The following is a 22,569-nucleotide window of genomic DNA, read 5'->3' as shown; positions in this document are numbered from 1 at the left end:
TATGGAACTGGACTTCAATTTTTCGAGAGAAATTTTTTTACCGAGTTGCAGAATAAAATTTTAAGAAACCCAACAATGTTCTTTTTTAAAGCACAGAACAAGGAAAATACAAAAATTTTTTAATGTACTGATAACGCATTAAAGTTGCTATCGGTAATTTAATAAACTTGTCAATGGCTGTATTTTAGATCCATTTTATTATCCATATCTCTCGCGAAATTTGCAATCTCATATTCTACTATGTATATTTTGGTATATTTTATACACGATAAAAACAAACAGTGATAAATCAATTTCAGAATAATCTAGATAATTTGGTATATGTAACAAATTGCAAAATGTGTAATATTGAAAACAAATTGAATACTTGTACAAGAATTAACAATTATTTTTATATAAAAATGTTCTCTTCTTCGCGTATTATTTCACCGAAGTAGTAATTTGTAAGTATTTATAAAATGTTTATTAAAATGTTTACCTCTTTCGTTGACAATGATAATTTGAATTTTCCCGCGATTTACGTATCGATATATTATTCCTCTCGATTGTCCCGAAGTGATGTACGATATTTTTTTAAATATAATACTCGTCAACAAGTGCAATAAACAAGATATTTGACAAGTAGTAAGATTGAAATAAATAATCACGCTTATCGCTGAATTATATTACGTAAATATTAGATTTGAAACTTTTCGCTCGACTCTTTTGCAAGATTAGAGGGTAGGGTTATGTCAGATTAGATTAGGTTAGAGCGAGTTGGTAGCCAACTAGTACACGCTGGAAGCCGGCTCCTTGCTAGACGTTACCGTCGTCGAGGACGTCATCGAGCGTATCTGACATTATAGTCACTAGTGGATTCCTGTCAGGATGAACATCGGGAAAGTAGTGGATTTCTCGACGCTTGGTAAACGCTTATTGCTTCTGCACCAGCTGTCAAAGTGCGCTTTCCCTATTTCATCTTTACTTTTATATCTTTGTCATCCTCGTATGCATATCTCAATTCGATAAATCTCAACACGTAAACATCGTCATCTATGCTTTACATTCCGCACCGTTTTATTTTTTATTGCCGCATCTGTTTCTTTTATCGCACATATGTCTCAACACGTTGAGTGTCTTTAATTTCTGATAATTGGTAAAAAATCTAATTTAATATTGCATGCTTAATAATATATAATTTATTATAATAACTTGATAATTTATTTAATTTTTATATCATATGTACTCGCGTTATTTTACTTAAATTCTCTATTGTATGATATATATGTATATATAAAACTTGTTTGTCTAGAATTGCGTCATGTATGCAAATTACATATGAATTATTGAAAGAGTAAGATATGTTACTATTATATATTTAACATGTTAAGAATGTCAATAAAGTCGGATTTATATAGAAACTAATGAAACACTTGTAAACATTAGATCCTAAAATATCAAAAAATTTCAAAACATTATTTAGAAATATTTGCCAATTTTTTATAATTATATACTTTTACATTCTCATTACAAGTTATCATCTATCAATAACCGTGTTCAAAAATAAAATTAATGTTTTCCAACTATATAATATGTATATTGATTGTATGTACATCAAAGTTTATTATTTTGAAAAACCTTGAATCTAATTATATCAGCCAAGTGATAAGAAGATGTATCATGTAATTTCATTTAATAGCAAATTAAGATACGATTCTATCAGTACATTGTAATCATATAAACACATTTAATTGGACTGTGAACATATGTATTTGATAACACAATTACCACAAACACCAAAACGCAAAGATATGAGCTAATAGTATTGGTTGTATAATATCTGGTAATATTATTGTATTCATAAAAACAAAAATACATATATATATATATATATATATATATATATATAACTATAAAAAATATATATACATATATATCTTTATCTATATTTTCACATTCTCTTATCTTACAATATTTTACAATTGTGACTATTACTGTTAAACTGAAAAGTTTTCAAATTAATAGATACGTTGGTGATACGTTTTTAATCGAGTTGTGGAAAGATTTCTTTTTTTAAACAAACATAGGTTTTTTATAGCATTGAAAATATTATCTTTAGAATATGCACGAGCAATTGTTTTTCTTTGACAATCAAAATTTCGCGCGAAATTGTTAATCAAATTGGCGAGCAACAAAGCACGAGATAATCATGTTAATCATATATGTATATAGTTGTTTCCTTATTAAATTATATTAATGGAAAAGTTTTAAAAGTCTCTCTGCGAAAAAAAAAAACAAATCTTTGCAATCTCTATAAAGAAATTTAAAGATTATAAAATTTATTTAAAAAAAAAAAAAAACATTTTTAAACTTTTTCTTTTTTTATGCTATAAAATTATGTATTATACATATCATATACACAGACATCAACGCGCATGATTTCATATTGCGATTGATATATACTAAAATTAATTATAATTATCTCTCTGGATTTGCATTAATAATCCATCCAAAGTCATTTCATTTAGCAAACGTATATTTACAGACGCGGATACTCAAGAACTGATAAAGGAGAGCGCAGCAGTGCGAGAGAAATCATATTCGCCGTACAGCAAATTCAAAGTCGGTGCCGCGATACGATGCGCTGATGGCAGCATATCCCGGGGCTGCAACGTGGAGAATGCAGCATTCCCCGCGAGCGTGTGCGCCGAGACCACGGCGATCGTACGAGCCGTTTCGGATGGAAAGAAAAAATTCACGGCATTGGCAGTGGTCGCTGATGAAGAGAAGGCCACGTTCACCACTCCGTGTGGAAAATGCAGACAGGTCATTTCTGAATTCAGCGATAATATGCCCGTATACTTGACGAAAAGCGATATGAAACTAGTCCTAGAGACTAGAACGAACGAACTGTTCCCGCTTCCACCGTTCCACGCAAGTGATACGGAGACTTCGTAAGCCATCTCTTTTCGGAGATAACATTGGATCACTGTAAAGGCTATGATAAAATGCGTTAAATTTTTCCAACACTTTTTGTTCATTCGAATATTTTTTTTATCTACAATTTATATTGTAATCTTTGTTATATGATTTGTATATATGATTAAATGTTGAATTTTATTTCGATGAAATTAATCGATGCCGAAATATTATTTACAATGACATAATATTTGTCGATTGTTTAAAATGTGATATATTATAATGTGTAAAACAATGAAACTAAAATACTATTACTAAAAGTTTAAAAAGAAAAATGATACGAGATAAGATTATCATTAACGTTAACCAAAGTTTCTAACGTACATGATACGCTAATATGCTAATGTATTTGCTATACCTGATTATTATTTTATTATATATATATATATATATATATATATATATATATATATATATATATATATAAATCATAATATATATGTACATATATCCTATATGATTATTATTAAATTAAATCTAATTTTGTTAAAGTTATAAATACAAAAACGTATAATTGCTTACGTATGAGACATCATCTTGACTAGAGGCTTTATCTCGCTTTTACCAAAATGGACACCTGTAACAATATGTAATATTAAGATCTTTATATATGTCCACATTTTTTATATAACTTATATTCAACTCTCTTTATATAAAAACAGACAAAGTCTGAGCAAATTATAAAATATATATAATTATTATATATAATACTAAAAACAAAATGCATAATAAATCGTTGTAAATAATAATAAATATAAATGATTAAACATAGACACGTGTTCTTTTCATAATTTATATATAGCTAAAAATAATTACATACCATCCAATGTAACATTGACAAAGGTTTTCGTTATTTGTAGCCTGTTGAATTAGTAGATCGACTTGTCGTCGAACGCTGAGACTTTCCTCGTGTGAAAAATCACGTCCTGTTAATTTGTCTCTGACTCTGGTTATAATCGCCAAGGCTTTCTTATTCAATGCTTCTGGTTGATTATTATCAGCTGCAAACATTGAAAGCAGAGCTTGTACACATATGCTTATAATTAGGAAAGGCTGACGTGTATGATGATTCTATTACAATTAATTTAAATTGCAGCACTTGGATTTTTAAATTAATTATAATCAAAACGATTTTTATACTTGTATGTACGCATTTTTTTTTTTTTTTTTTTTTTTTTTGTTAATGTTTTAAATTTGAGATAAACTTTTTTTATTAACATCTTTATTTATTATTTATAAAAGTATATGAATACTAAATATTCACGTATAGATTTAGACTCAATTGATCAACTTAATGACTTTATCATCTGACACAATGCTAAGTTAATAAGAGTTAAAAAAGTACGTTTACCTTTACCTCCATTTTCAATGCTACACGGTACACCCTTCTTTGGTAATGTGGCAGTAAGAGAATCGAGCATATCGCCCTGTTCTTGGCTACTGCTAGTGCTCATACTCTGGGCGTCCGATCGTTTACCTTTGGGCACTGCATTGTCCATTAATCTCCAATTGAGGAGAGGATCGTACACGAACGCTTCCAGGACTGCCATTAGACTGTCCTTGTTCCGATGCAATACAGACATCACGGATTCACAGGTTCTTCTATACGTTCCCTCGATGCCGGTCACTTCCATCGCGTTGATCAGCATTCGCGTCAAACGGAACGGTATCTTCTCCGGGAACTTCTCGCGCGTCATCGCCACCTCGAAACAATCCCCGAAGTCGATGTGTAATATCTTACCGCTAAGACGATCCAACATTAGATTAGAAGGATGACGATCGCCGAGACCAAGTATGTATCCCACCATAGACATCACGGCTAAAGAGCGTGTATAATTTGTCCTGCGATCGAACCATATCTCGCTCGATGGTGACTTTAGCCATAAAAGACGGGCCAAGTCATCTCCATGTGTATGTTCGAGCGCGTGTTCAAACACCTCGACTTTTTGCATGAGCATGAGATGATCGTAATCAGGTGCCATCTAGAAATATATATAAAAGTTATAGTACAAATATATAAATTATATATAAATTTTAGAAAAATTTATCACACTTACTCGTAACATAATCCTGTGTTCGATATTGAGTAGTATCTTTTTCTTCTCCCTATAATCTCTAATAAGAGTGTGAAGCGTATCACAATACGGTACCCAACCGATTAAGCCACTGTTTGTGGATAATGGAATCACAGCGTATCTCTAAATATAAAATCCGATTGATAAATAAATTTGTACAATTCTCAACACACATTTATACACTTATTTACACTAACTTACCTGAATAGTAAGATTTCTTCGGAAAGTATCCGGATCGTGCAACAAGAGAGTATTAACTAGACCAAATAACTGCATCACCCTTTCATCTTGTCGTAGATCCTCGTGACCTTTCAATAGGAACATGTAATCCTTACCGTTGCTACCTAAAAATATTTATACATTAAAAAGTAAATTAATATTTTAGATTCCTCCAATTAAAAAAGAAAAAAAAAATATATATATATATATATTTTCTTTTTCTGTTATAATTTAATTTTAAATTGTAACCAACCTTTAATGCATAGTTTCCGTGGTCTCTGTTTGCTGGTTATCACTTGCATAGAACTATGAATACTAGCTATTCTCACTATAGGTTGACCAGGACTGTAACTTCCCGGTACGGCCAACTCCAAGTCTCGACATAGAAGCAATTTCGGGCTAACGTATTGCAATTCTAAACTGGTCAATTGCGGCAGTTGTCGAGATATCCTCCGAAACACATGATAATATAAATCCCAAGCTTGATTCAAATCTCGAACGTTTCGTGACGCTTTATACCTATGACACCATTCTTGCGCTTCCATCAAGTCCCTTCCATAAGCTTGATTGAAAGAAGTCTCTTTTAAAGTTTGCGGCCCCCTTTCGAGCATGGCGTGTAACGGCTCCAGGGTGTCGAACATGCCTCTAACATTTCTCTCGCCAAAATACAATCTACTGGCCTCCTCCAAACCTTCGTGCCATAGTTCGTGCCATAAAATTGCGACCCTGATAAGCTCGTCGCTCGCCATCATGGCTTGCTGGACCAACGTTGGGCTGTGCTCGCACATGCTTTTGAGAATTTTATTAGCCGCGGTCTTTCTTGCATGACTGGCGCTCTTCGAGGCTACCGTTAACGGATAAACCAGAGCCTGAGGATGCGTTTTTCCTATGTCTATAAGAAGATGGTGTATACAACGGCCAACTAGCGCCCTAGGAGTGTCGATCCTGGCTATAAGTTGTGGGATCACTTGCAGCCAGGTGTTTATTTCTATCAATCTTATACCTTCGACGACGGCGTCGTACACTTCCGGCCATTGGCCATAATCGAACCAGAGCGTCAGCAGACGGAGAGTATCTTGCAGGGAATTTCCATCCGACAAATTGATGGATCTGAAAAATCCTTCCACAGCGGGTACAGTAAACTGAGATATATATTGCGAAAGATTATTGCGCGTTCCGTTCCCGGGTACAGCTGCTTCTGTGGGCGCGGAATCGTTGCCCTGTTGATGCTTGTAGAACAGTACAGTTTCGTAATTAGTATAGGCGAACGCGTGCCACGCTTTGTACCACGTAGGATCGTGTTCCGTCGCTGCGGCGTAATAAGATAATACCGCGGGAATAGAGCGCTCGTTTATCCCCTGCAAGGCTTCCAGCCACTCGCCGAGCTTGAGATAGCATCTGGCGAGCACTCTCTTTTTGCTCTCGTGTTGCTTCTCGTCGTCCTGATTCGTCGTTACTGCCGCTGTTGTCGGATGCAAATAAGTCTGCACGAATCGCTGCAACTGACCGTAAGCTTCTTCACGTTTATTCGCGACCCACAGGTGCTTGCAGTAAGCAAAAGTCACTTGGGGATGAGTGGTCGGTAAGGGTTGATCCGGAGTCAAAGACGGATCCGTGCCCATTAACATCACCAATGTTTTGTGACACAACATCAAGCTGCCGCTTTTTCGGCAGAGACTGGCGTACTTGAGCCACGTGTACATGTCATCCTGCGGCGAGACTACCAACGTATGCACCTGTATGATCTTCTGCCAGTCTTCCACTATTTTCTGTCCGCCTTGAAGTCTCTCCCACCACATGGCCTTGATAGCTGTTCTCCGTTCGGGTACTAACTTGAACTGTATCACCTCCTCCAACTCTGCCAATTTTTGTACCTCCACCATGGCATTGTACGCTCGTTGATAGCTCTCGCCAGCCATCGCGGTCAGCTCAGTGTCCAACAGATCTCTCGCGCTGTCGATGAGTTGATGCGCGACGTTGTATTGTTCGTCGTGGATCGCCAGTACTGCTCTGTAAAATGCTCCGTCTTGAGAGTCCTTTGGTATCAGCGAGACATACTTTTGCATACTTTCCCACTGACCCAAACCCCATGCCGCGGCTGCCGCCATCCTCGACATTCTTTGCTTGATGTCGTCGCATTGATTTGACGACCATTGTTTCGTAGCGATCTCATGTAGTTGGCCCCACTCGCCGAGAGCCTCTAGACAACGCATCTCGCCCAGGATAGATTCCACATCCGTAGAATTGCTCTCCAAACGTTCCTGGTACAATTGCAGCGCCTTGTCCCAGTTGTGAAGCTTCTCGTACCAACGTATCTGTACTTTAAGATCCTGTTGATTATGCTGATTCATTACATACTCCAACAAACCTTCGGCCGCCTCTTTCTGTTGAAGCTTATTATTGATGGAGATGAGAGACTCGAATACGTTACTGCTTCTACTTTTGTGAAACTCGTCTTCTTTATAGTGCAACGCTTTAGCGTACGCGCGACAATGCATCGCCGTGTCCCCGAGAATCTTGTTATCCAAAGGCAACGGGCCTTTGTCGCAGTGCTCCATAAATTCAGCCAGGTTCAAGATGGTCTGCGTCACTTCGGTGGGTAGATCGGGAACCATTAACGCTTGATGCAGAGTCTGTATAAGTTCTGTCCTGTAATTTTCGTTTAATTCAGTCCAACATGAGACAAAAGCCGCGTTGAATAGATCTCGCGGTAACACGGCGTACGTTTGCGCCAATGCCCAACAAGATCTCAGAGCTGGAGACGGGGACTCTTTGAGCAGACCAATGGAAAAACACCGCAACCACTCGAGCCAATCATCCTTGGACACTCGTCGCGTTGCCGTCCATGCTTTCTGCAAGTTAGAGGCTGACACGTGCAATTTCTTAATCGTGGTCGTCTCCGAAGGTGTCAAGGACAGCTCACGATTCTTATTGCGCGAGTGTCGCATCCTCATTAGCAAGAAATCTTCACCGTCCGTCGCGGTCGTGTCGGTAAGAATTTTGTCTACTAGAACGTCATATCGGGAATTGACAATCTTGTGCTTCGTCATGACTTTTTGCACTAACACGATGAAAATTTGATACTTTTTGCCCAATTGCATTACGACGGCGCAGAGCGTGTCCATAGCCGTGTTCCTCAGCTCCGGACATTGATCCAACGTACGTACTAAAGTGTGAACAATTCGTGACGCGAAGTCTGTGAAATCCAGCGTATCTGCCAAGAGATCGACCGTCTCGAGCGCAACTTTATTTACGGCTATCGGGCAATCGTTTGCGTAAAACAACTTTACAATTGGCGGTAGAACGAGATGCAGATAATTGTCCAGATTGTTTCCGAATGTTTGTAGTGCCAGAAGCAACTTGACTGTTACCGCGCGATCTTTGCTGGTGTCGTGTGTCAGTACTCTTAGTATCGGAGGCATTAGTTGTGGTAGGTAGATCTTGAATTCCGCTCCCAAGGCCACTGCGATCTGCTCAACCAAAAGTATCAACGTAGTCTGCAACGGACTGTTCACGGTCCAGAATTCTTTGATCAAAGTGAATATATCATCCAAGTAATTTCGTATATGTTGCTTGACGATGGCAATGAGAACGGCCAATTGTTGAAACAGGAATTCTCGAAAATTTATATCTGCCGTATGCACGACGTTCAGGAAGCTCGGCATCACCTGCGAAATGTACGGCACGCATTTTATCCCAAGACTTTTGAATATAAAGGTCACCGCTTGTACCACCATAGTGTGATGCTGGGATAAGGTCGGTTCACGAATAATTCGCATGAGGGTCGTAATAGCGATCGCTGGATAAAACTCCTCCAACGTGGACGGCGACATATTCACCAACATCTCGCTGGTAGTCAAGTCCTGAGTATTCTCCACGTCGCTCTTGGTGTCCGCCATCGAACTAAGCGTGTCTAACTGGCAGTCAATCTGTCCAAGGTTCATCTTGTGTTTGTACGGATCCAATGCACCTAACAGTCCAAGTACTCGGATGGTCTCTCTCCTGATAATTGGTTGTTGCTCGGTCTTGAGGAAATTGATAAGAACGTCCAGCAAGGTTGGATATTGCATGTATGGTTTTACTACGTGACCGGTACTACCGACCAACTGACCGAACACCCACAATGCCACACCTCTTTTCTCGGGCGAGCTAGCATCTACTAACATTTCTAGCAATATCGACGAGAGTTCGGGCATCCATTGTTGCATTTCGGCACCGTTGACTTCCGCAAGATCACCGATCGCACGCAAGACAGCTAATATTACTCCGGGATTCGGATCGGATTCTTTTAATTTTGGTACGAGAACTTTCAGGATCGGTTCCATATATGGTCGAACGAGTCTCGGCGCGGTGACGACTAGGTGATCCAACATACGGGCGGCCTGTTCTTTATTACGACCCATTCCCGAGTGTTCCAATTCCGTGAGAAATTGCACCAAAGTCTTCCTCAACGACGGCATAACATAAGCGGGATTTAATGTGCTAAGTCGTCCGACGGTACGAACTGCTAATTCCCTTATCTCGAACATCTCGTCGTTCATAGCGATAAATAGCGCGGATAAATTCTCCGCTTGTGCCAATTGAACATCAAAGGAATCGTCCAACGATGCCAATACCCATAGTCGAACATCGGGATCCGTATCGGTTATTCCTACGACTAACAATTTACCAAGAACAGTTGAAACGGTGGTGATTACCGTAGGACCAGATTGATTCAGCGTCAATCTCAATAATCTTGAACACGTTTTCACAGCCTCCAATCGGACCTCTGCCTGTTCCGATGTTAAAAAGTGATCCGCGCATCTTTTTACGAATTGTAACAGCGGATTATTATCAAAGTTAAATGTGCCTAGAGTCTTTAATGCGAGTACCGTTGACGAGACGTCATCCGCTGCGGAATTAGGACTTGTCACCGTCCACGGCGCTCCAGGATGTCTCAATGGCTTTTGCATCAAAACCTGAGATAACATTCGCAAGAGACCTTGAGATATATCTACTTGCAGAGACGGGATGCTGTGCGCCAGTTCTCTGAGTGCCGTAGTTAAAATTGGGCTCAATCCAGTTTGGAACATGGGCTCTAACAGATCCCTAACGTCGGAAGCTATGACTTGTTTAACAGCGTGACCAAGCAAAGTGATGCAAACAAATACCGCGGGTTCTAAGGAGATACGTTTCTTGCTTGGCGTTTCCTTAGACGGGAGTAGACTTTTGATCACTTCCATAATCTTTGGTAAGTAGGGATTTATCGCGTCCTCTACCGCTACAGCTATAAAACCAATTGACGTGAAAGCGGCATAGCGATCCTTTTCGCGACTGCGCAAGATCAACAGAAGATACGCCAACGACTCTTTCAGATGATCTTTTATAAATTTCTCTTTGTTAAATGCGGCAAGCCTCGGCAATAACATCATAAGGGCATGTTGAATGTGCGGATTTCTCGATATCTTTTGATTCATAATGTCGTTGTACATATCATCCAATCTTTCTTGCATTAAACATCGGCAAACAGTTGATTCGTGCGCTGGATATAAGGTGTGTTGAGACGTGGAAGCGTTCTGCGAGGACCTAGCCCACTTGGATACTATTGTTGTCTTCAAGCGTGGCATCAAAGAAAGAATATCATTTTCATTTTGCGTAGAACCATTTAGTCTCTCCATTAAAGCCTCGTAATTCCTTTCCCACTGTACATTACTACATCTCAGCAGCTCATTTAACACCAATAACGAGCCATGTATCCTATCGTCCCTGTTAATGCCCCTCTCCTTCGTATGGACCTCTTCGAATCCGTCGACTACTTCGTCGTAGCATTGTTTATACCATTGAGACTTGTGCATTTGTTTCGCAGTTTCCCTCTGAGCGGTGACTACCAGTGCTGCTCTCAAAGCTTCCACAGCGCCCTCCCGTATAACTGGTTTAGGATCATGTATAGCGTTAAATATCAATTCGAAAAACGGTGTAACTTGTTGAAAAAAGTATGTTGGCACAGAGACAGCGAGTTCTCTCAGCACAAGCACGGCGGCGTGTCTTCTACCATCGTGTCTGTCTGCGCCAAGCCATTCGAAGGCACGTTTCACCTCAAACTCCACGTACTCGGCTGTGTAAGTGCCCGAAACAAGGGCTAATTTCCCAACAGTCTTCGCAGCTAATTGCATAACACCTACATCGTTGGAAGGTATCAAGTTCCTAAGGTAATTGGCAAATCGTACCGTTCGTGTGTTAAAATTACCTACGTCTGCTCCTATAAGGCAAACTATGGCTAATATACCACCCTTCTTCTCATTTATATCAGAGGCAGATACCATTTCAAATATGTGATGATTAAATTCATCCATAAAAGCTGTAATCTCTTCCTGCGATGCTTCTCGCAACTCTCTCTTGACGTACAGGCACAAGTCGCGCGCCGCTTTGTTACGTGCCTCCTCATTCCTTGACTTGAGTCGTTGAACAAATTGTTGCATTAATATACTCGACATTGTTTTATTATTGGATGTATAAATCAAGGTGTAAAACATAAGACTTTTGATTTCATTAGATCTCTCTCGCTTATCTGGAACCCTAAAAAAACAGAATTTCATTATTCGATACCCCGTTTATTAACAAAATGAAAAGTTGAATTCAACAAAAGAATTATGTCTTAATTTCTTCTGCTACTACTTACTTGATATTATATAAACTTTTTGTTGTTGCACAGCATTGTCACTCGCAATGCAAATTTATTCTTCATTTTCTCCAATTAAAAAAAGTTTTATAACACACCTTTATCCACACGTACATAACTAATGGAATTTTATATAAACATGTGTAATGTGTGTTTGTGTGTTGTGTGTTTGTTGTGTGTGTGTGTGATATCTCTAATCTCTTTATTCCAAGAGACACAGTTCGTGTCTCTTATTTTTCATACTGTATTTCTTAATTTTCATTTTTTATAACAAACAAGACAGTAACACGTCTTCGTATCAAATTAGACATTTCTTTTTTATTAAATTTTCATGTCACGATTAAACGCGATACAATCATATTACACTAAACTGATGTGTATAACGGCAACCACTAGTATGAGTAGCGTCTTAGATCATAGATAATAAACTATAGATATAATACATAAAGGATTAGATTGTTTAGTGTACTTTTCCGCAAGACTATTGGCTCCGCTAAAATCACTAGAATTTAAAGTACCGCAATTAGGGGAAAAATAGCCGCCATTTTGACTCCACGTTACGCGGCCATTTCAATTGTACGAATATATTTTAACTCAATTTTTTTTTTTTAATAAGAGAAAATAAAACTATAAATTATATAAATAAGTATTTTATTTATGCCTTGTATTTGTTGCAGACATTTTCATTGTAATATTTCTACCGCTATAACTTGCTTGTTTTATATCATTGCTTTGTTTTTTTTTAATGAAAAATGAATTCTTGTAATAACAAAGTTTTTAATAAGTTTGTAACCAATATTATGACACGGAAAAATAAAACATACAGAATATTCTTGTAAAAACATATTTATTAAAATTAATAGCTTTTAATGTATTCAAAAGTTGATTTCATTTTTTCATTTTGTCTTAATTGGTCAAATTTTAATCTTCTATCTTTTAATCTTCAATCTTTTTAATGCGTAGTCTGATACGGACTTTATGGTTTGCGGTACTTTATAATCTAGTGACTTTATTCCGCATGACTATTGGCTCCGCCATTTTTGAAAATCACTAGCAGGATCTCAGCGCCATCTATCGGGCGTATAAAATGTTGACGGCATTATTTTCCAGCCGAAACGCGCTTCTATAAATTTCCTCATCACGGGATGTTTGCACCTTGGAAACGTTCGCAAACGCGAGACACCAACTGACAACCAACACAAATGACATATGTACATGACGGGCGATTTGCGTAAAATGATAAATCGTACAGTGATTGTCACGACAAACGTGCTGGCGGCGACTCGGTACTCGGTAAACTTATAATAAACTCACGATATTTGCCAGTGGACATCGCTAACGATCATAACAATCGCGATTAACGTTTCGGCCGTCGTTTTAATCGAATGTCACACTTGATTCTTTTATACATGTTTGGTCCCGTGAATAAATTATGAGCGTGGACAGTGAAAACAAGTCGAACGAGGCGATTGCGTATACCTCGTCAACGGTTGATCAAAAGAATGCCGTCGACGAAAATGTCGAGGATGGCCCGGTGACTCCAGAAATGGTGCTACGATTACCTACTATTACAGATAGTATGACCCGATTTGTTTCCGTTCAATTAACAATACTGTTACTTGTACTTACAAATCTCACATGTATAACGAATTATTTTCACACATATATATATATATATATATATATATATATATACACTGTTTCCAGAGTATCTCTGCTCTCCAGAAGCCAACATCTATGATATAGACTTTACAAGATTTCAAATTAGAGATTTGGAAACTGGTGCTGTATTATTTGAGATAACAAAGCCTCCTGCTGGCGGTATGTATATATAATTTAGACATCAAGTTTATAATTAGTTTTTATATTTATACAATATAATAAATACATTATTAATGCTTTAAATAAATAAATAAATATATATATATATATATATATATATATATATATATATATATTATAACATAATTTAATATTTTTTTTCTTTAAAAATTGTTAAAAATTTACTTTGTAAAAGACTACAATATTATGATTGTTCATATTAATTTAAAATATATAGATTCAAAATTATACAATATGTACAGTAATAAACTAAAACATGTATAATGTATAAGGAAATATAGATTATACAATTTTGATTGTGATTAATTATCAAAATTTAAATGTTAATCGCACATACAAAATAATTATCTTTAATTTTTTATATTATTTAGAATGCGATGTCCATCAAGAGCCAGAGCCAGATTGTGAAGAACTCGGATCTGAGGATACAAACACGGGACGTTTTGTGCGATATCAATTTACACCGCAATTTCTCAAATTAAAGACAGTCGGAGCAACAATCGAGTTTCTCGTAGGGCCTAAGCCGATTAATAATTTTCGGATGATAGAACGGCACTTTTTCCGAGATAGATTGCTAAAGACCTTTGATTTTCAATTTGGGTTTTGCATACCAAACAGCAAAAATACATGCGAACACATTTACGAGTTTCCAACATTGCCTGCGGATCTAGGTGAGTTACTTAAAAAATATTTCTACTCAACAATGATGTACTCTTACACCTGTACAAGCAACAAATCTCATCTTTCATATCAACGATATAAATAATATGTATTTTTTTCAGTTTCTGAAATGATTGCAAATCCATTTGAAACGCGATCTGACTCGTTTTATTTCGTCGACAATCAGCTTGTGATGCACAATAAAGCCGACTATGCGTATAATGGCGGACACACGCACGACGTATTGTAGTGTGCGATTTGTTGATTAATACTCTTGCAAGTGATATATATAAATACATGTTACAGCGAAAACAATGACGATTAAGACTGCACGTTTGGGCTAGTGTTTGACATTTCGTCACTTTCGGCACGAAAACGAGCTTAGAATTTCGCGAATTTAATGGCAATTAAGTCTGAATACGCGAATGTTGTTGCAATAGGAATGCTTTAATTTAAAGCTACATTTCATTTGTTGATAAATATAGTTCCTATTTTTTTTCTTTTAACAAAATATTTATTTATAAATTATTAATGAGGTAAAGTACTTATTTTTATAGGATGTTGTACTAATGTTTTTTTCTTATGCGATTTAGTAACAAACCTCATTATTCAAGTACATGTAACACATTGATATATGGCCTTTGAATGTAACTATATCTTACTTCATTAGTTCTGCTCTCTAATTTTTTAAATAACACCTATAAGATTCTCACGATAATACGTCCGATGGAGGAAAAACTGAAAGAAATTGATGAAAACGATGCTTTTTGACGCTTAATGAAGCTTTCGAGCACAGTCGCATAATATGAAATTTCTTTCACTTTTACACTACGTATTGTTTGAATATTTTTACACAATCTGCAATGTTATGGAATTCATCTGAAATACATGTATATATTTACAAAGGATAATTTACAATTGTTTTTTTTTTTACATATATTAGCGAGCATCACGAGACTGGGTGGTTTATAAAATTCGTTAAAAGATCGACGAATTCGATAGGCTTGTCTGCGTGAACCCAATGATTTGCTCCAGCTATGTAATGAAATTCAGCCAAGGGGAATAGCTTTTTGATCGCGTTGTGATCTTCCACTTGAATATAGTCACTGTTAGCACCGCCTATGAATAACGTCGGATTCGCATAAATCTTTGAATCTACCTTGGGAAATACAGCTATTTGAGTCGAGAATGCTTGCTCCAATACTGGTAAATTCACTCGCCATTTGTATTTTCCTGAATCCACTTCTATCAAGTTTGCTATTAGGAACTGCAGAGAAATAAACTACAAATATAGCGTTCTCATTCTAAATATAAAACGAAAGGCAAGAAAATATTACCTGACGCAATGCGCTAGATTTAATAGATTTTTCAAGCTGTTGGTCTACTATTTTACGTGCTTTCGATAAGGTAGGACTTCCATCTGCTGTTACTAAATCCATCGCCTCAAAGATTTTCTTTATCTGCAAGAGACTAGGGCTAGTTCTTATGGGAGACATATCGACAACTGCTAATTTCTCTACGTGTTGTGGAAAATTTAAAGCGGTATACATCATGGCCGAGCCACCCATACTGTGGCCAACTAGAACCGCTCTTTCAAAGCCTAGATCATTTAAAAGCTGGATCACATCTTCTGCCATGTCTTTGTACGACATGTTTGACGAATGCGGAGAATCACCATGATTTCTGGCGTCTACTACTATGACCTATATATATATATATATATTGTTAATTTTGATTTAATTTTAATTTATAAATGTTAATTCATAAATTACTAGAATGAAATACCTTGCGTTTGGTTTTTCGATGAATTGATTTTGATAGTGTGTTCCAGTTGCTTTTTGAGCCAAAGAGACCGTGCATTATTATAATGGGATACTCTTTATTTGGATTTCGCTTATTTTCCTTTATCGATTCGTAAGAAGTATAAGAAAGTTTTACCGGAGCAGTCCTGAAGAGAAAACAAAAAAACTAGGTTAAGACTAAATAAAAGATGAAATACGCAAACAAGATTAAATCAATGTAAAAAAATGTATTCAACGAATACCTACGATAAAAGGTTATTACGCAAACATTGGGAACAGGAAGAATGTAAGTTTTTAACCGAACGAGACAAGTCGGTAGCAAGTTTTCTCCACATAAAAAATACCGGTAAATTTTGGCCCATCATTATTAATTTTTAAACGATGGTAGTGTTACAGTAAAACCATTTGTCTCATGTATTTATCTAATAATTATAGAGGCCTCTAACTGCATAATTATTACTATTTTTTTAAAATTTTATTAGCCATAAAAGCCAAACCAACTCCTTCGCGAGTTGTCGCAAAATATAGCTTATAAAAAAAACATGGCAATTTTTTTTGCTTGGTTACGTGTATGTACAAATATATATATATGTATATATACACAAGGAAGGGTTCCAGAACCAACTGACGCCCACCACGACCCCTGTCCGCCATCTTGTATCCTTATTGGTGACAAAGTATAACCGGGAAATTTAAACCAAGATTAAAATTAGTTTTAACGTTGAAAAAAAAAATGAACTTATAATAATATAATAATATTACACATTACATATATTACATAAAACAAGATCTTATCTTATATTTTTTTCACATTCTCTTAACATAGTACTGCTCAGTACGGATAAATCACGTGACTCATCAATGGCCAATCAAATTCTGTTTGACCTTGGCGATTCTCTGATTATTGATTATAGGTCCCTAGTCCCGTTAAGCCCGTATCAGACTACGCATTATAGATTGAGATTGAAGATTAAAGATTGAAATTTGACCAATCAGGACAAAGAAATTTTAGTTCCTTTTGTTCTGATTAGTCAAACCCTAATTTTTAATCTTCAATCTTCAATTGCAATGCATAGTCTGATACGGGCTTTAGAGAGCCTCTTCCCTGTTTCAAACAAAGAATATCGTGTCCGTAAATTAGAGGGAAACACATATAGCAGTGGTTGGATCTCTGTCTCTCTTTAGCTAAGATCTAATAATTCTAACCAATTAGTAAATCGCTGAGACAAAGAAAACTAGCCCACCATTATATATCTGTCCTTTTCGGCTGATAGGACATCTCTCCCCGGGAGCGTCCCGTTTGATCACGTCACGATTGACCACAGCCACTTATATCGACCGATGCCTAGGGTCATCAGCAACGATTAACCAATCAGAGAGCCTCATTTTAAACTGGCCAATTGGCGACGTGGTCAATAGACTCCTACCCACATCCCCACTTCTTGAAGGCTCGCTCCAGATAAAGTCACTAGATTATATCTAGTGACTTTATGTTATAGAGCTCAGTGGCGCTAGAGTTCCTTTAGTAATTATTAATTAATTCTTCTAGTTACTAGAGCAACTCTAAGTGGCGCTACCAGATCCCGTTCTAGTTCAATGATACTATCTATGCCTATATACACATATATTAGTACCATTAGTACATCATGCTTCATGATACAGTTCATGGTGAATTGCATACGTGGCGCTGTGGTAGATGGTAGCAACATGCCGCTGTGAAGTGGCAAATGGCAAATGATTGAGAAGTGTGGACGAAAAGAGCATATGTCACTTTAATGACTGTATAATAGTATCGGATAAAAAAAATGAAGTGGGTTATCCTATGTGTATTCCTAATCATCTTTATTGTTAACGCGCGTTGTTATTTTATTACCGTGGACGCGCACGCCGAAGAATGTTTCTTTGATAAGGTTGAATTTGGTACCAAGATGGGTTAGTTTCTATACTTCGTTTCTCTCTGGTTTTCCTTTTTTTTTTTTTTACAAAAATTTAAGCGAGCATTTTGGTGACAAATATTATTTAAATTAATCTTGCCCTTATCGAGCACTGATAATTTCGACTCTGCTGTATATGTTTATTTCTATGCATGTATTTAATTTTATTTATCTATAATGTATAGGTATTGATTCTTTTGGCAATAATGAATTTTTATTAAATAATAAAATTTATCTGTGAGTTATACTTGTTGATGTAATACATTTTTACTTTATGCTTTTCTAATTATATACCAAAACAAATTGAATATTTATAATTAATGATAATATATCGATGCTTTTATTTTATATATATATATATATATATATATATATATATATATATATATATATATATATATTTTTGTTTTTTTCAATATTTTCAGGTCTTACATTTGAGATAGCAGAGGGTGGATTCTTAGATATAGATGTAAAAATAGTTGGTCCCGATGGTAGAATGATTTATCAAGGTGAGCGAGAGAGCAGTGGAAAATATACATTTGCCGCGCACACTGCAGGTGTTTATACCTATTGCTTTAGTAATCAAAAGAGTACAATGACTCCAAAAGTAGTGATGTTCAATATGGATATCGATGAAAATCGAAAGCAGAATGATGAAAATGCTGTTGGGGAAGGTCAGGAAGGAGATAGCAATCATGGAAAGTTAGATGACATGATTAAAGATTTGAGCACCAGTTTATGGGGTGTAAAGAATGAGCAAGAGTATATGCAGGTATTTGAACGGAGTAATGATAATTTATATATACGAGCGATAAGAATATTCATGAGACGTTGCTATTTCAGGTTCGCGACCGTAATCACAGAGCGATCAACGAAAGTACAAACTTTCGAGTTGTAGTGTGGGCATTTTTCGAAGCCATGGTATTGGTATGCGTAACAGTAGGGCAAATCTTTTATTTGAAACGATTTTTTGAGGTGCGAAGAATTGTGTAATTTAGTTTACTTAATAATCACTTCGTGAATCAATTGTACATTTTTCTATGTAATTAAATTATATCTCATTACAATAAGTCATTTTTGTAGTGAAAAAGTTATCCATTCTGTTAAAGTTAACTCTCTGAACTGTATATCACTAGTGTAATAAGTAAAGATATTTCTTATACCTATCTATATAAAATTTATATTAAAGCATTTATAATTAAAAAAGAAATAATGCGCGATTGTAAACATTTCTGTATTGACGAATAGAGAAACAAATATCTGTAATAAAAAATCATACGTACTCATCTTTTTACTAGTCAATGTTACATTTAACTAATATTCGAGTCTCTCCTATTTAATTTTATATTGATAAATGGTTGCTTCTTTCTTCGTGCAAAATCAATGTTTTGTTATATTTTACCTGTTTGATTAATAAAAAGTATCTGACATGCGATAATAGAAAAAACTCTCGGGAAAGACGACTTGTTCTAAATGAAAGAGAAATGTACAAGAAAGACACGATAACGATCGGCTCGAGAGTCTAACATTTTTCTGGGTGGGTGACGTTTCGATGCGTAAAAAAAAAGTCTTCGATTAATGTTACCCCGTTAAGCGGTGATCGAGAAAAAGGGAACAGAATCTATTACAATTAAGGTGATCGATCGCGCGCGTGTCCCTTTGATTAGGGACGGTAAGAGGGATATAGATTAATCGGCGACGATTATCGTATCACAAAGATAACGCACTTAATGAGTATCGTGACAAAATATCAAAGTAACGATAAAGACATTTGCGGCATTTTCTATAAAAAAAAAAAAAGCTGCTAATTAGAGCGCCTTTCCCTCAAGAGAATTTAATAAAGGATATTCTTGAAATTTATTAATAAATAATTATATATAAATTTATAATAAGCGAAAATTTAGATTTTTGCTAATCCCAAAAATTAATAAAAATAACGTACGACTTATTGGCGGACGTTTCACTAAAATAGAAAAGTATGTAAACAAAAAGTCTTAATAAAAGATGTAAATTTTTTAACAAACAAAAGAATAAAATTTACATTTAAATAATACAAGAATATTTTTTTTTTAAATTTTTAATAAAAATATATTTTTTTAAAGTTCCTATTATTATTGTAAAATATATAATTCATATATCAAACTGCATTGTTGAAGATTAAAAAAAGTCGACTACAATGAAGGCAAAGAAATTTTAGTTTCTTCGTTTTGATCAGTCAATTCCAATTTTTAATCTTCAAACTTCAAATTTCAAGGACGCATAAAATTCATAGCCCATCTGATACGAGAGCTTTTTATGACGGAAAAAAATATCGATTATCGATTTATGTTGACACATGCGTTCAGGGATGATCAATGGGAGAAAATTGCGTGATTCGCGCCGGAAGATAGCGTGCGCGCGCGCGAAAGAAAATTTCCGGTTGTTACAAGTTGGTAAAAGCGCAGAGCGCAGCCTGTTAATTAACGAGGCCGATCGCGCGCGTAACGGTATAATTAAAGGGACGAAGGAATCAAAGCGCGCCGAGATGAATAAACCGTATCTCTTCATCGTGGCTGACTCTAACGAGCAAGGGATTATAAATGTTGCATGTTTATCGTCAGCGCGTAAAATGCCGATTACAAAGGGCTCCATACGCCGGGCATTTAGCACTAATCGTTCCCGGTCCCTTGATTTCTATCGTGCATAATAATCGAACGCGATCCTCGGACGATAAAACGGGATGGCCGCATTTAGCGTTCGACGTGAGAGAAAAGAAGAAAGAGGGGGGACAAAACATGTCAAGGGTTTGTATTCTTGCCGCACGTTTTAACGCGTTTCAGATTATTATCAAGTACGATTTTTTTGTATTAGATTATTCCCCCGAATGTGTGTTTCTGTTCACTCTCACATATAAGTGTGCAGAGAGAGAGAGAGAGAGAGAGAGAGAGAGAGAGAGAGAGAGAGAGAGAGAGAGAGAGAGAGAGAGAGAGAGAGAGAGAGAGAGAGAGAGAGAGAGAGAGAGAGAGAGAGAGAGAGAGAGAGAGAGAGAGAGAGAGAGAGAGCGTGAGAGCGTGAAAGAAATACTGATAAAAAATAAGAGTGAATAAAATTCGAACGTATGCGATCATCCTATGTATTTATTTGGTTGAATGCCAAATAAAAATAATAATAATAAAATCAGTAATAAGGATAAATAGATATGTTTGTAAATATAGTTTGTAAAGATTTGTTATAAATAAGAAATCTCACGATCAAGTCCCAGGTTATAGAGGAAATTCATGTTGGGGCCCTGAGATATAAAGAATTGTGAATATCAAAATTATACACAAAATTATTTTATAATAATTTAAGATATTATAAAAAATTAAATGACTTTTTAGTTAAAAAAATAGTAATACTTGGGCGATTTATAATAATGATTTAAGAATTACGATATTATGACGTTTGTTTACAACATCATTAAGACGTTTAAAATTAGACATTATTTGGTCACGTAACGTCATTGAACCAAAAATGACCAGTTTTCGACATGTCAAAATGACACGTGCTTGCTATCTGATGCGTATGTATTTATATGGTTGAATGCAATGCCAAAGAAAAATAACAATAATAAAATCAGTATAAGATAAATAAGAGTATAAAGATAAATAAGATATGTTTCAAAATAAGTTTTTCAAAATTCAAGGATAACAATTTTATGTTAATCTTATATATACATTATATACTATACGATTAATTTTAGCTAGTTTATATCGAGAAAATAAGAATGAAATTTTTTTTCATAAACGTTATCCTGTCTCTTTTGTACGTGTATAATTTTTAAAAATTTTTTATCGTTAACTCATATATTTTTATTACTGCGACACAGTGAAGAGAGTCAAGCCAGAGGACTGAAACGTTTGATTTTGATTTATGCATTGTAGATTTAATTAACAGTTAATATATTTAAAATAAGTCGTTAGCTTTGTAAGCCCGCAATTAATTGTTTGTTCATTAATAGATTCGATTTATGCACTGCAGGTTAACTAACGGATAACACATTTAAAATAAATTATTTACCTCTGTAAGCCCTTGATTACTAGTTTTTATTAATAACCCGCTTAGATCGAAGCCTATATATCTATTCTGTTTTTTATTTTTTAATTTATATATTTTTTATTTTAAAATTTAATTGTATCAGAGAATTATATATCTAATAAAAACTTTGAATATTATCCCCAACAGCACACATATTTGACAGATATATTTCTAATAAGAGACCCATATAGAATAATGTTAAAATATGTTTGAAACATCTTTTCTGAATATGTGTGCTGGTAGGGATCCTTGGACATATATATTATCTTTGCGCTACATTAATTTTGATTGATCTTTGCAGGGAAATAGGATTTTGAAGTATCCCTTCTCGAGCGGTAGTCTCGTTACACTAACGGCGAACTCGA

At 35.7% G+C, this 22,569-nt stretch overlaps 5 protein-coding genes across 7 annotated transcripts; 3 read left to right on the top strand and 2 right to left on the bottom strand.

Moving 5' to 3' along the window:
• The first annotated feature begins 561 nt into the window (after nucleotides 1-561).
• Nucleotides 562-2,937, top strand: LOC140667397 (cytidine deaminase). Its single transcript, XM_072895290.1, has 2 exons — nucleotides 562-904; nucleotides 2,525-2,937. Exons 1-2 carry the CDS (start codon nucleotides 868-870, stop codon nucleotides 2,935-2,937), a joined length of 450 nt encoding a protein of 149 aa, XP_072751391.1. The 5' UTR covers nucleotides 562-867.
• Nucleotides 2,836-12,306, bottom strand: Tor (serine/threonine-protein kinase Tor). Of its 2 annotated transcripts, none has more exons than XM_072895285.1 (8): nucleotides 11,911-12,306; nucleotides 5,506-11,807; nucleotides 5,235-5,377; nucleotides 5,016-5,156; nucleotides 4,310-4,940; nucleotides 3,779-3,959; nucleotides 3,481-3,535; nucleotides 2,836-2,977 (listed from the first exon to the last, which is right to left on the bottom strand). In XM_072895285.1, the coding sequence occupies exons 2-7, from the start codon at nucleotides 11,762-11,764 to the stop codon at nucleotides 3,520-3,522; spliced, it is 7,371 nt and encodes a 2,456-aa protein (XP_072751386.1). In that variant the 5' UTR covers nucleotides 11,765-11,807; nucleotides 11,911-12,306; the 3' UTR covers nucleotides 2,836-2,977; nucleotides 3,481-3,519. The 2 variants fall into 2 exon arrangements, with proteins under 2 accessions (XP_072751386.1, XP_072751387.1); XM_072895286.1 differs by having other exon boundaries at nucleotides 4,316-4,940.
• A 752-nt stretch (nucleotides 12,307-13,058) lies between these two features.
• Unc-119 (unc-119 lipid binding chaperone) lies at nucleotides 13,059-15,324 on the top strand. 2 transcript variants are annotated; one of them, XM_072896239.1, is made up of 4 exons: nucleotides 13,059-13,487; nucleotides 13,591-13,731; nucleotides 14,124-14,423; nucleotides 14,535-15,324. In XM_072896239.1, the coding sequence occupies exons 1-4, from the start codon at nucleotides 13,343-13,345 to the stop codon at nucleotides 14,660-14,662; spliced, it is 714 nt and encodes a 237-aa protein (XP_072752340.1). In that variant the 5' UTR covers nucleotides 13,059-13,342; the 3' UTR covers nucleotides 14,663-15,324. The 2 variants fall into 2 exon arrangements, with proteins under 2 accessions (XP_072752340.1, XP_072752341.1); XM_072896240.1 differs by having other exon boundaries at nucleotides 13,061-13,487; nucleotides 13,618-13,731.
• A 37-nt stretch (nucleotides 15,325-15,361) lies between these two features.
• LOC140667898 (sn-1-specific diacylglycerol lipase ABHD11) lies at nucleotides 15,362-16,839 on the bottom strand. The gene is made up of 4 exons (XM_072896238.1): nucleotides 16,461-16,839; nucleotides 16,198-16,360; nucleotides 15,750-16,115; nucleotides 15,362-15,679 (listed from the first exon to the last, which is right to left on the bottom strand). The coding sequence occupies exons 1-4, from the start codon at nucleotides 16,577-16,579 to the stop codon at nucleotides 15,362-15,364; spliced, it is 966 nt and encodes a 321-aa protein (XP_072752339.1). The 5' UTR covers nucleotides 16,580-16,839.
• Nucleotides 16,840-17,888: 1,049 nt separating this feature from the next.
• Nucleotides 17,889-19,436, top strand: LOC140667573 (transmembrane emp24 domain-containing protein 2). Its single transcript, XM_072895646.1, has 3 exons — nucleotides 17,889-18,146; nucleotides 18,574-18,920; nucleotides 18,992-19,436. The coding sequence occupies exons 1-3, from the start codon at nucleotides 18,020-18,022 to the stop codon at nucleotides 19,139-19,141; spliced, it is 624 nt and encodes a 207-aa protein (XP_072751747.1). The 5' UTR covers nucleotides 17,889-18,019; the 3' UTR covers nucleotides 19,142-19,436.
• The last annotated feature ends 3,133 nt before the right edge of the window (nucleotides 19,437-22,569 follow it).

The sequence above is a fragment of the Anoplolepis gracilipes genome, chromosome 7 (genome assembly GCF_047496725.1).
Source record: "Anoplolepis gracilipes chromosome 7, ASM4749672v1, whole genome shotgun sequence".
Lineage (NCBI taxonomy): Eukaryota > Metazoa > Arthropoda > Insecta > Hymenoptera > Formicidae > Anoplolepis > Anoplolepis gracilipes.
This window is presented reverse-complemented; position numbering and strand designations above follow the sequence as displayed.

What these genes read in the sequence shown, in the direction of transcription:
- LOC140667397 (XM_072895290.1), top strand. Translation starts at nt 868, where the DNA reads ATGAACATCGGGAAAGTAGTGGATTTCTCGACGCTTG. An exon ending in AGTGGATTTCTCGACGCTTG is followed by an intron (nt 905 to 2,524) that starts GTAAACGCTTAT and finishes GTATATTTACAG; the next exon opens with ACGCGGATACTCAAGAACTG.
- Tor (XM_072895285.1), bottom strand. Translation starts at nt 11,764, where the DNA reads ATGTTTTACACCTTGATTTATACATCCAATAATAAAACAATGTCGAGT. An exon ending in GAAGAAATCTTACTATTCAG is followed by an intron (nt 5,157 to 5,234) that starts GTAAGTTAGTGT and finishes TTTTATATTTAG; the next exon opens with AGATACGCTGTGATTCCATT. An exon ending in CATTGAAAATGGAGGTAAAG is followed by an intron (nt 3,960 to 4,309) that starts GTAAACGTACTT and finishes CAATGTTTGCAG; the next exon opens with CTGATAATAATCAACCAGAA.
- Unc-119 (XM_072896239.1), top strand. Translation starts at nt 13,343, where the DNA reads ATGAGCGTGGACAGTGAAAACAAGTCGAACGAGGCGATTGCGTATACC. An exon ending in ATTACCTACTATTACAGATA is followed by an intron (nt 13,488 to 13,590) that starts GTATGACCCGAT and finishes ATATATATATAT; the next exon opens with ATATATATATATATACACTG. An exon ending in AACAAAGCCTCCTGCTGGCG is followed by an intron (nt 13,732 to 14,123) that starts GTATGTATATAT and finishes TATATTATTTAG; the next exon opens with AATGCGATGTCCATCAAGAG.
- LOC140667898 (XM_072896238.1), bottom strand. Translation starts at nt 16,579, where the DNA reads ATGATGGGCCAAAATTTACCGGTATTTTTTATGTGGAGAAAACTTGCT. An exon ending in TTGCGTAATAACCTTTTATC is followed by an intron (nt 16,361 to 16,460) that starts GTAGGTATTCGT and finishes TTTTCTCTTCAG; the next exon opens with GACTGCTCCGGTAAAACTTT. An exon ending in ATCGAAAAACCAAACGCAAG is followed by an intron (nt 16,116 to 16,197) that starts GTATTTCATTCT and finishes ATATATATATAG; the next exon opens with GTCATAGTAGTAGACGCCAG.
- LOC140667573 (XM_072895646.1), top strand. Translation starts at nt 18,020, where the DNA reads ATGAAGTGGGTTATCCTATGTGTATTCCTAATCATCTTTATTGTTAAC. An exon ending in TGAATTTGGTACCAAGATGG is followed by an intron (nt 18,147 to 18,573) that starts GTTAGTTTCTAT and finishes CAATATTTTCAG; the next exon opens with GTCTTACATTTGAGATAGCA. An exon ending in ATGAGCAAGAGTATATGCAG is followed by an intron (nt 18,921 to 18,991) that starts GTATTTGAACGG and finishes TTGCTATTTCAG; the next exon opens with GTTCGCGACCGTAATCACAG.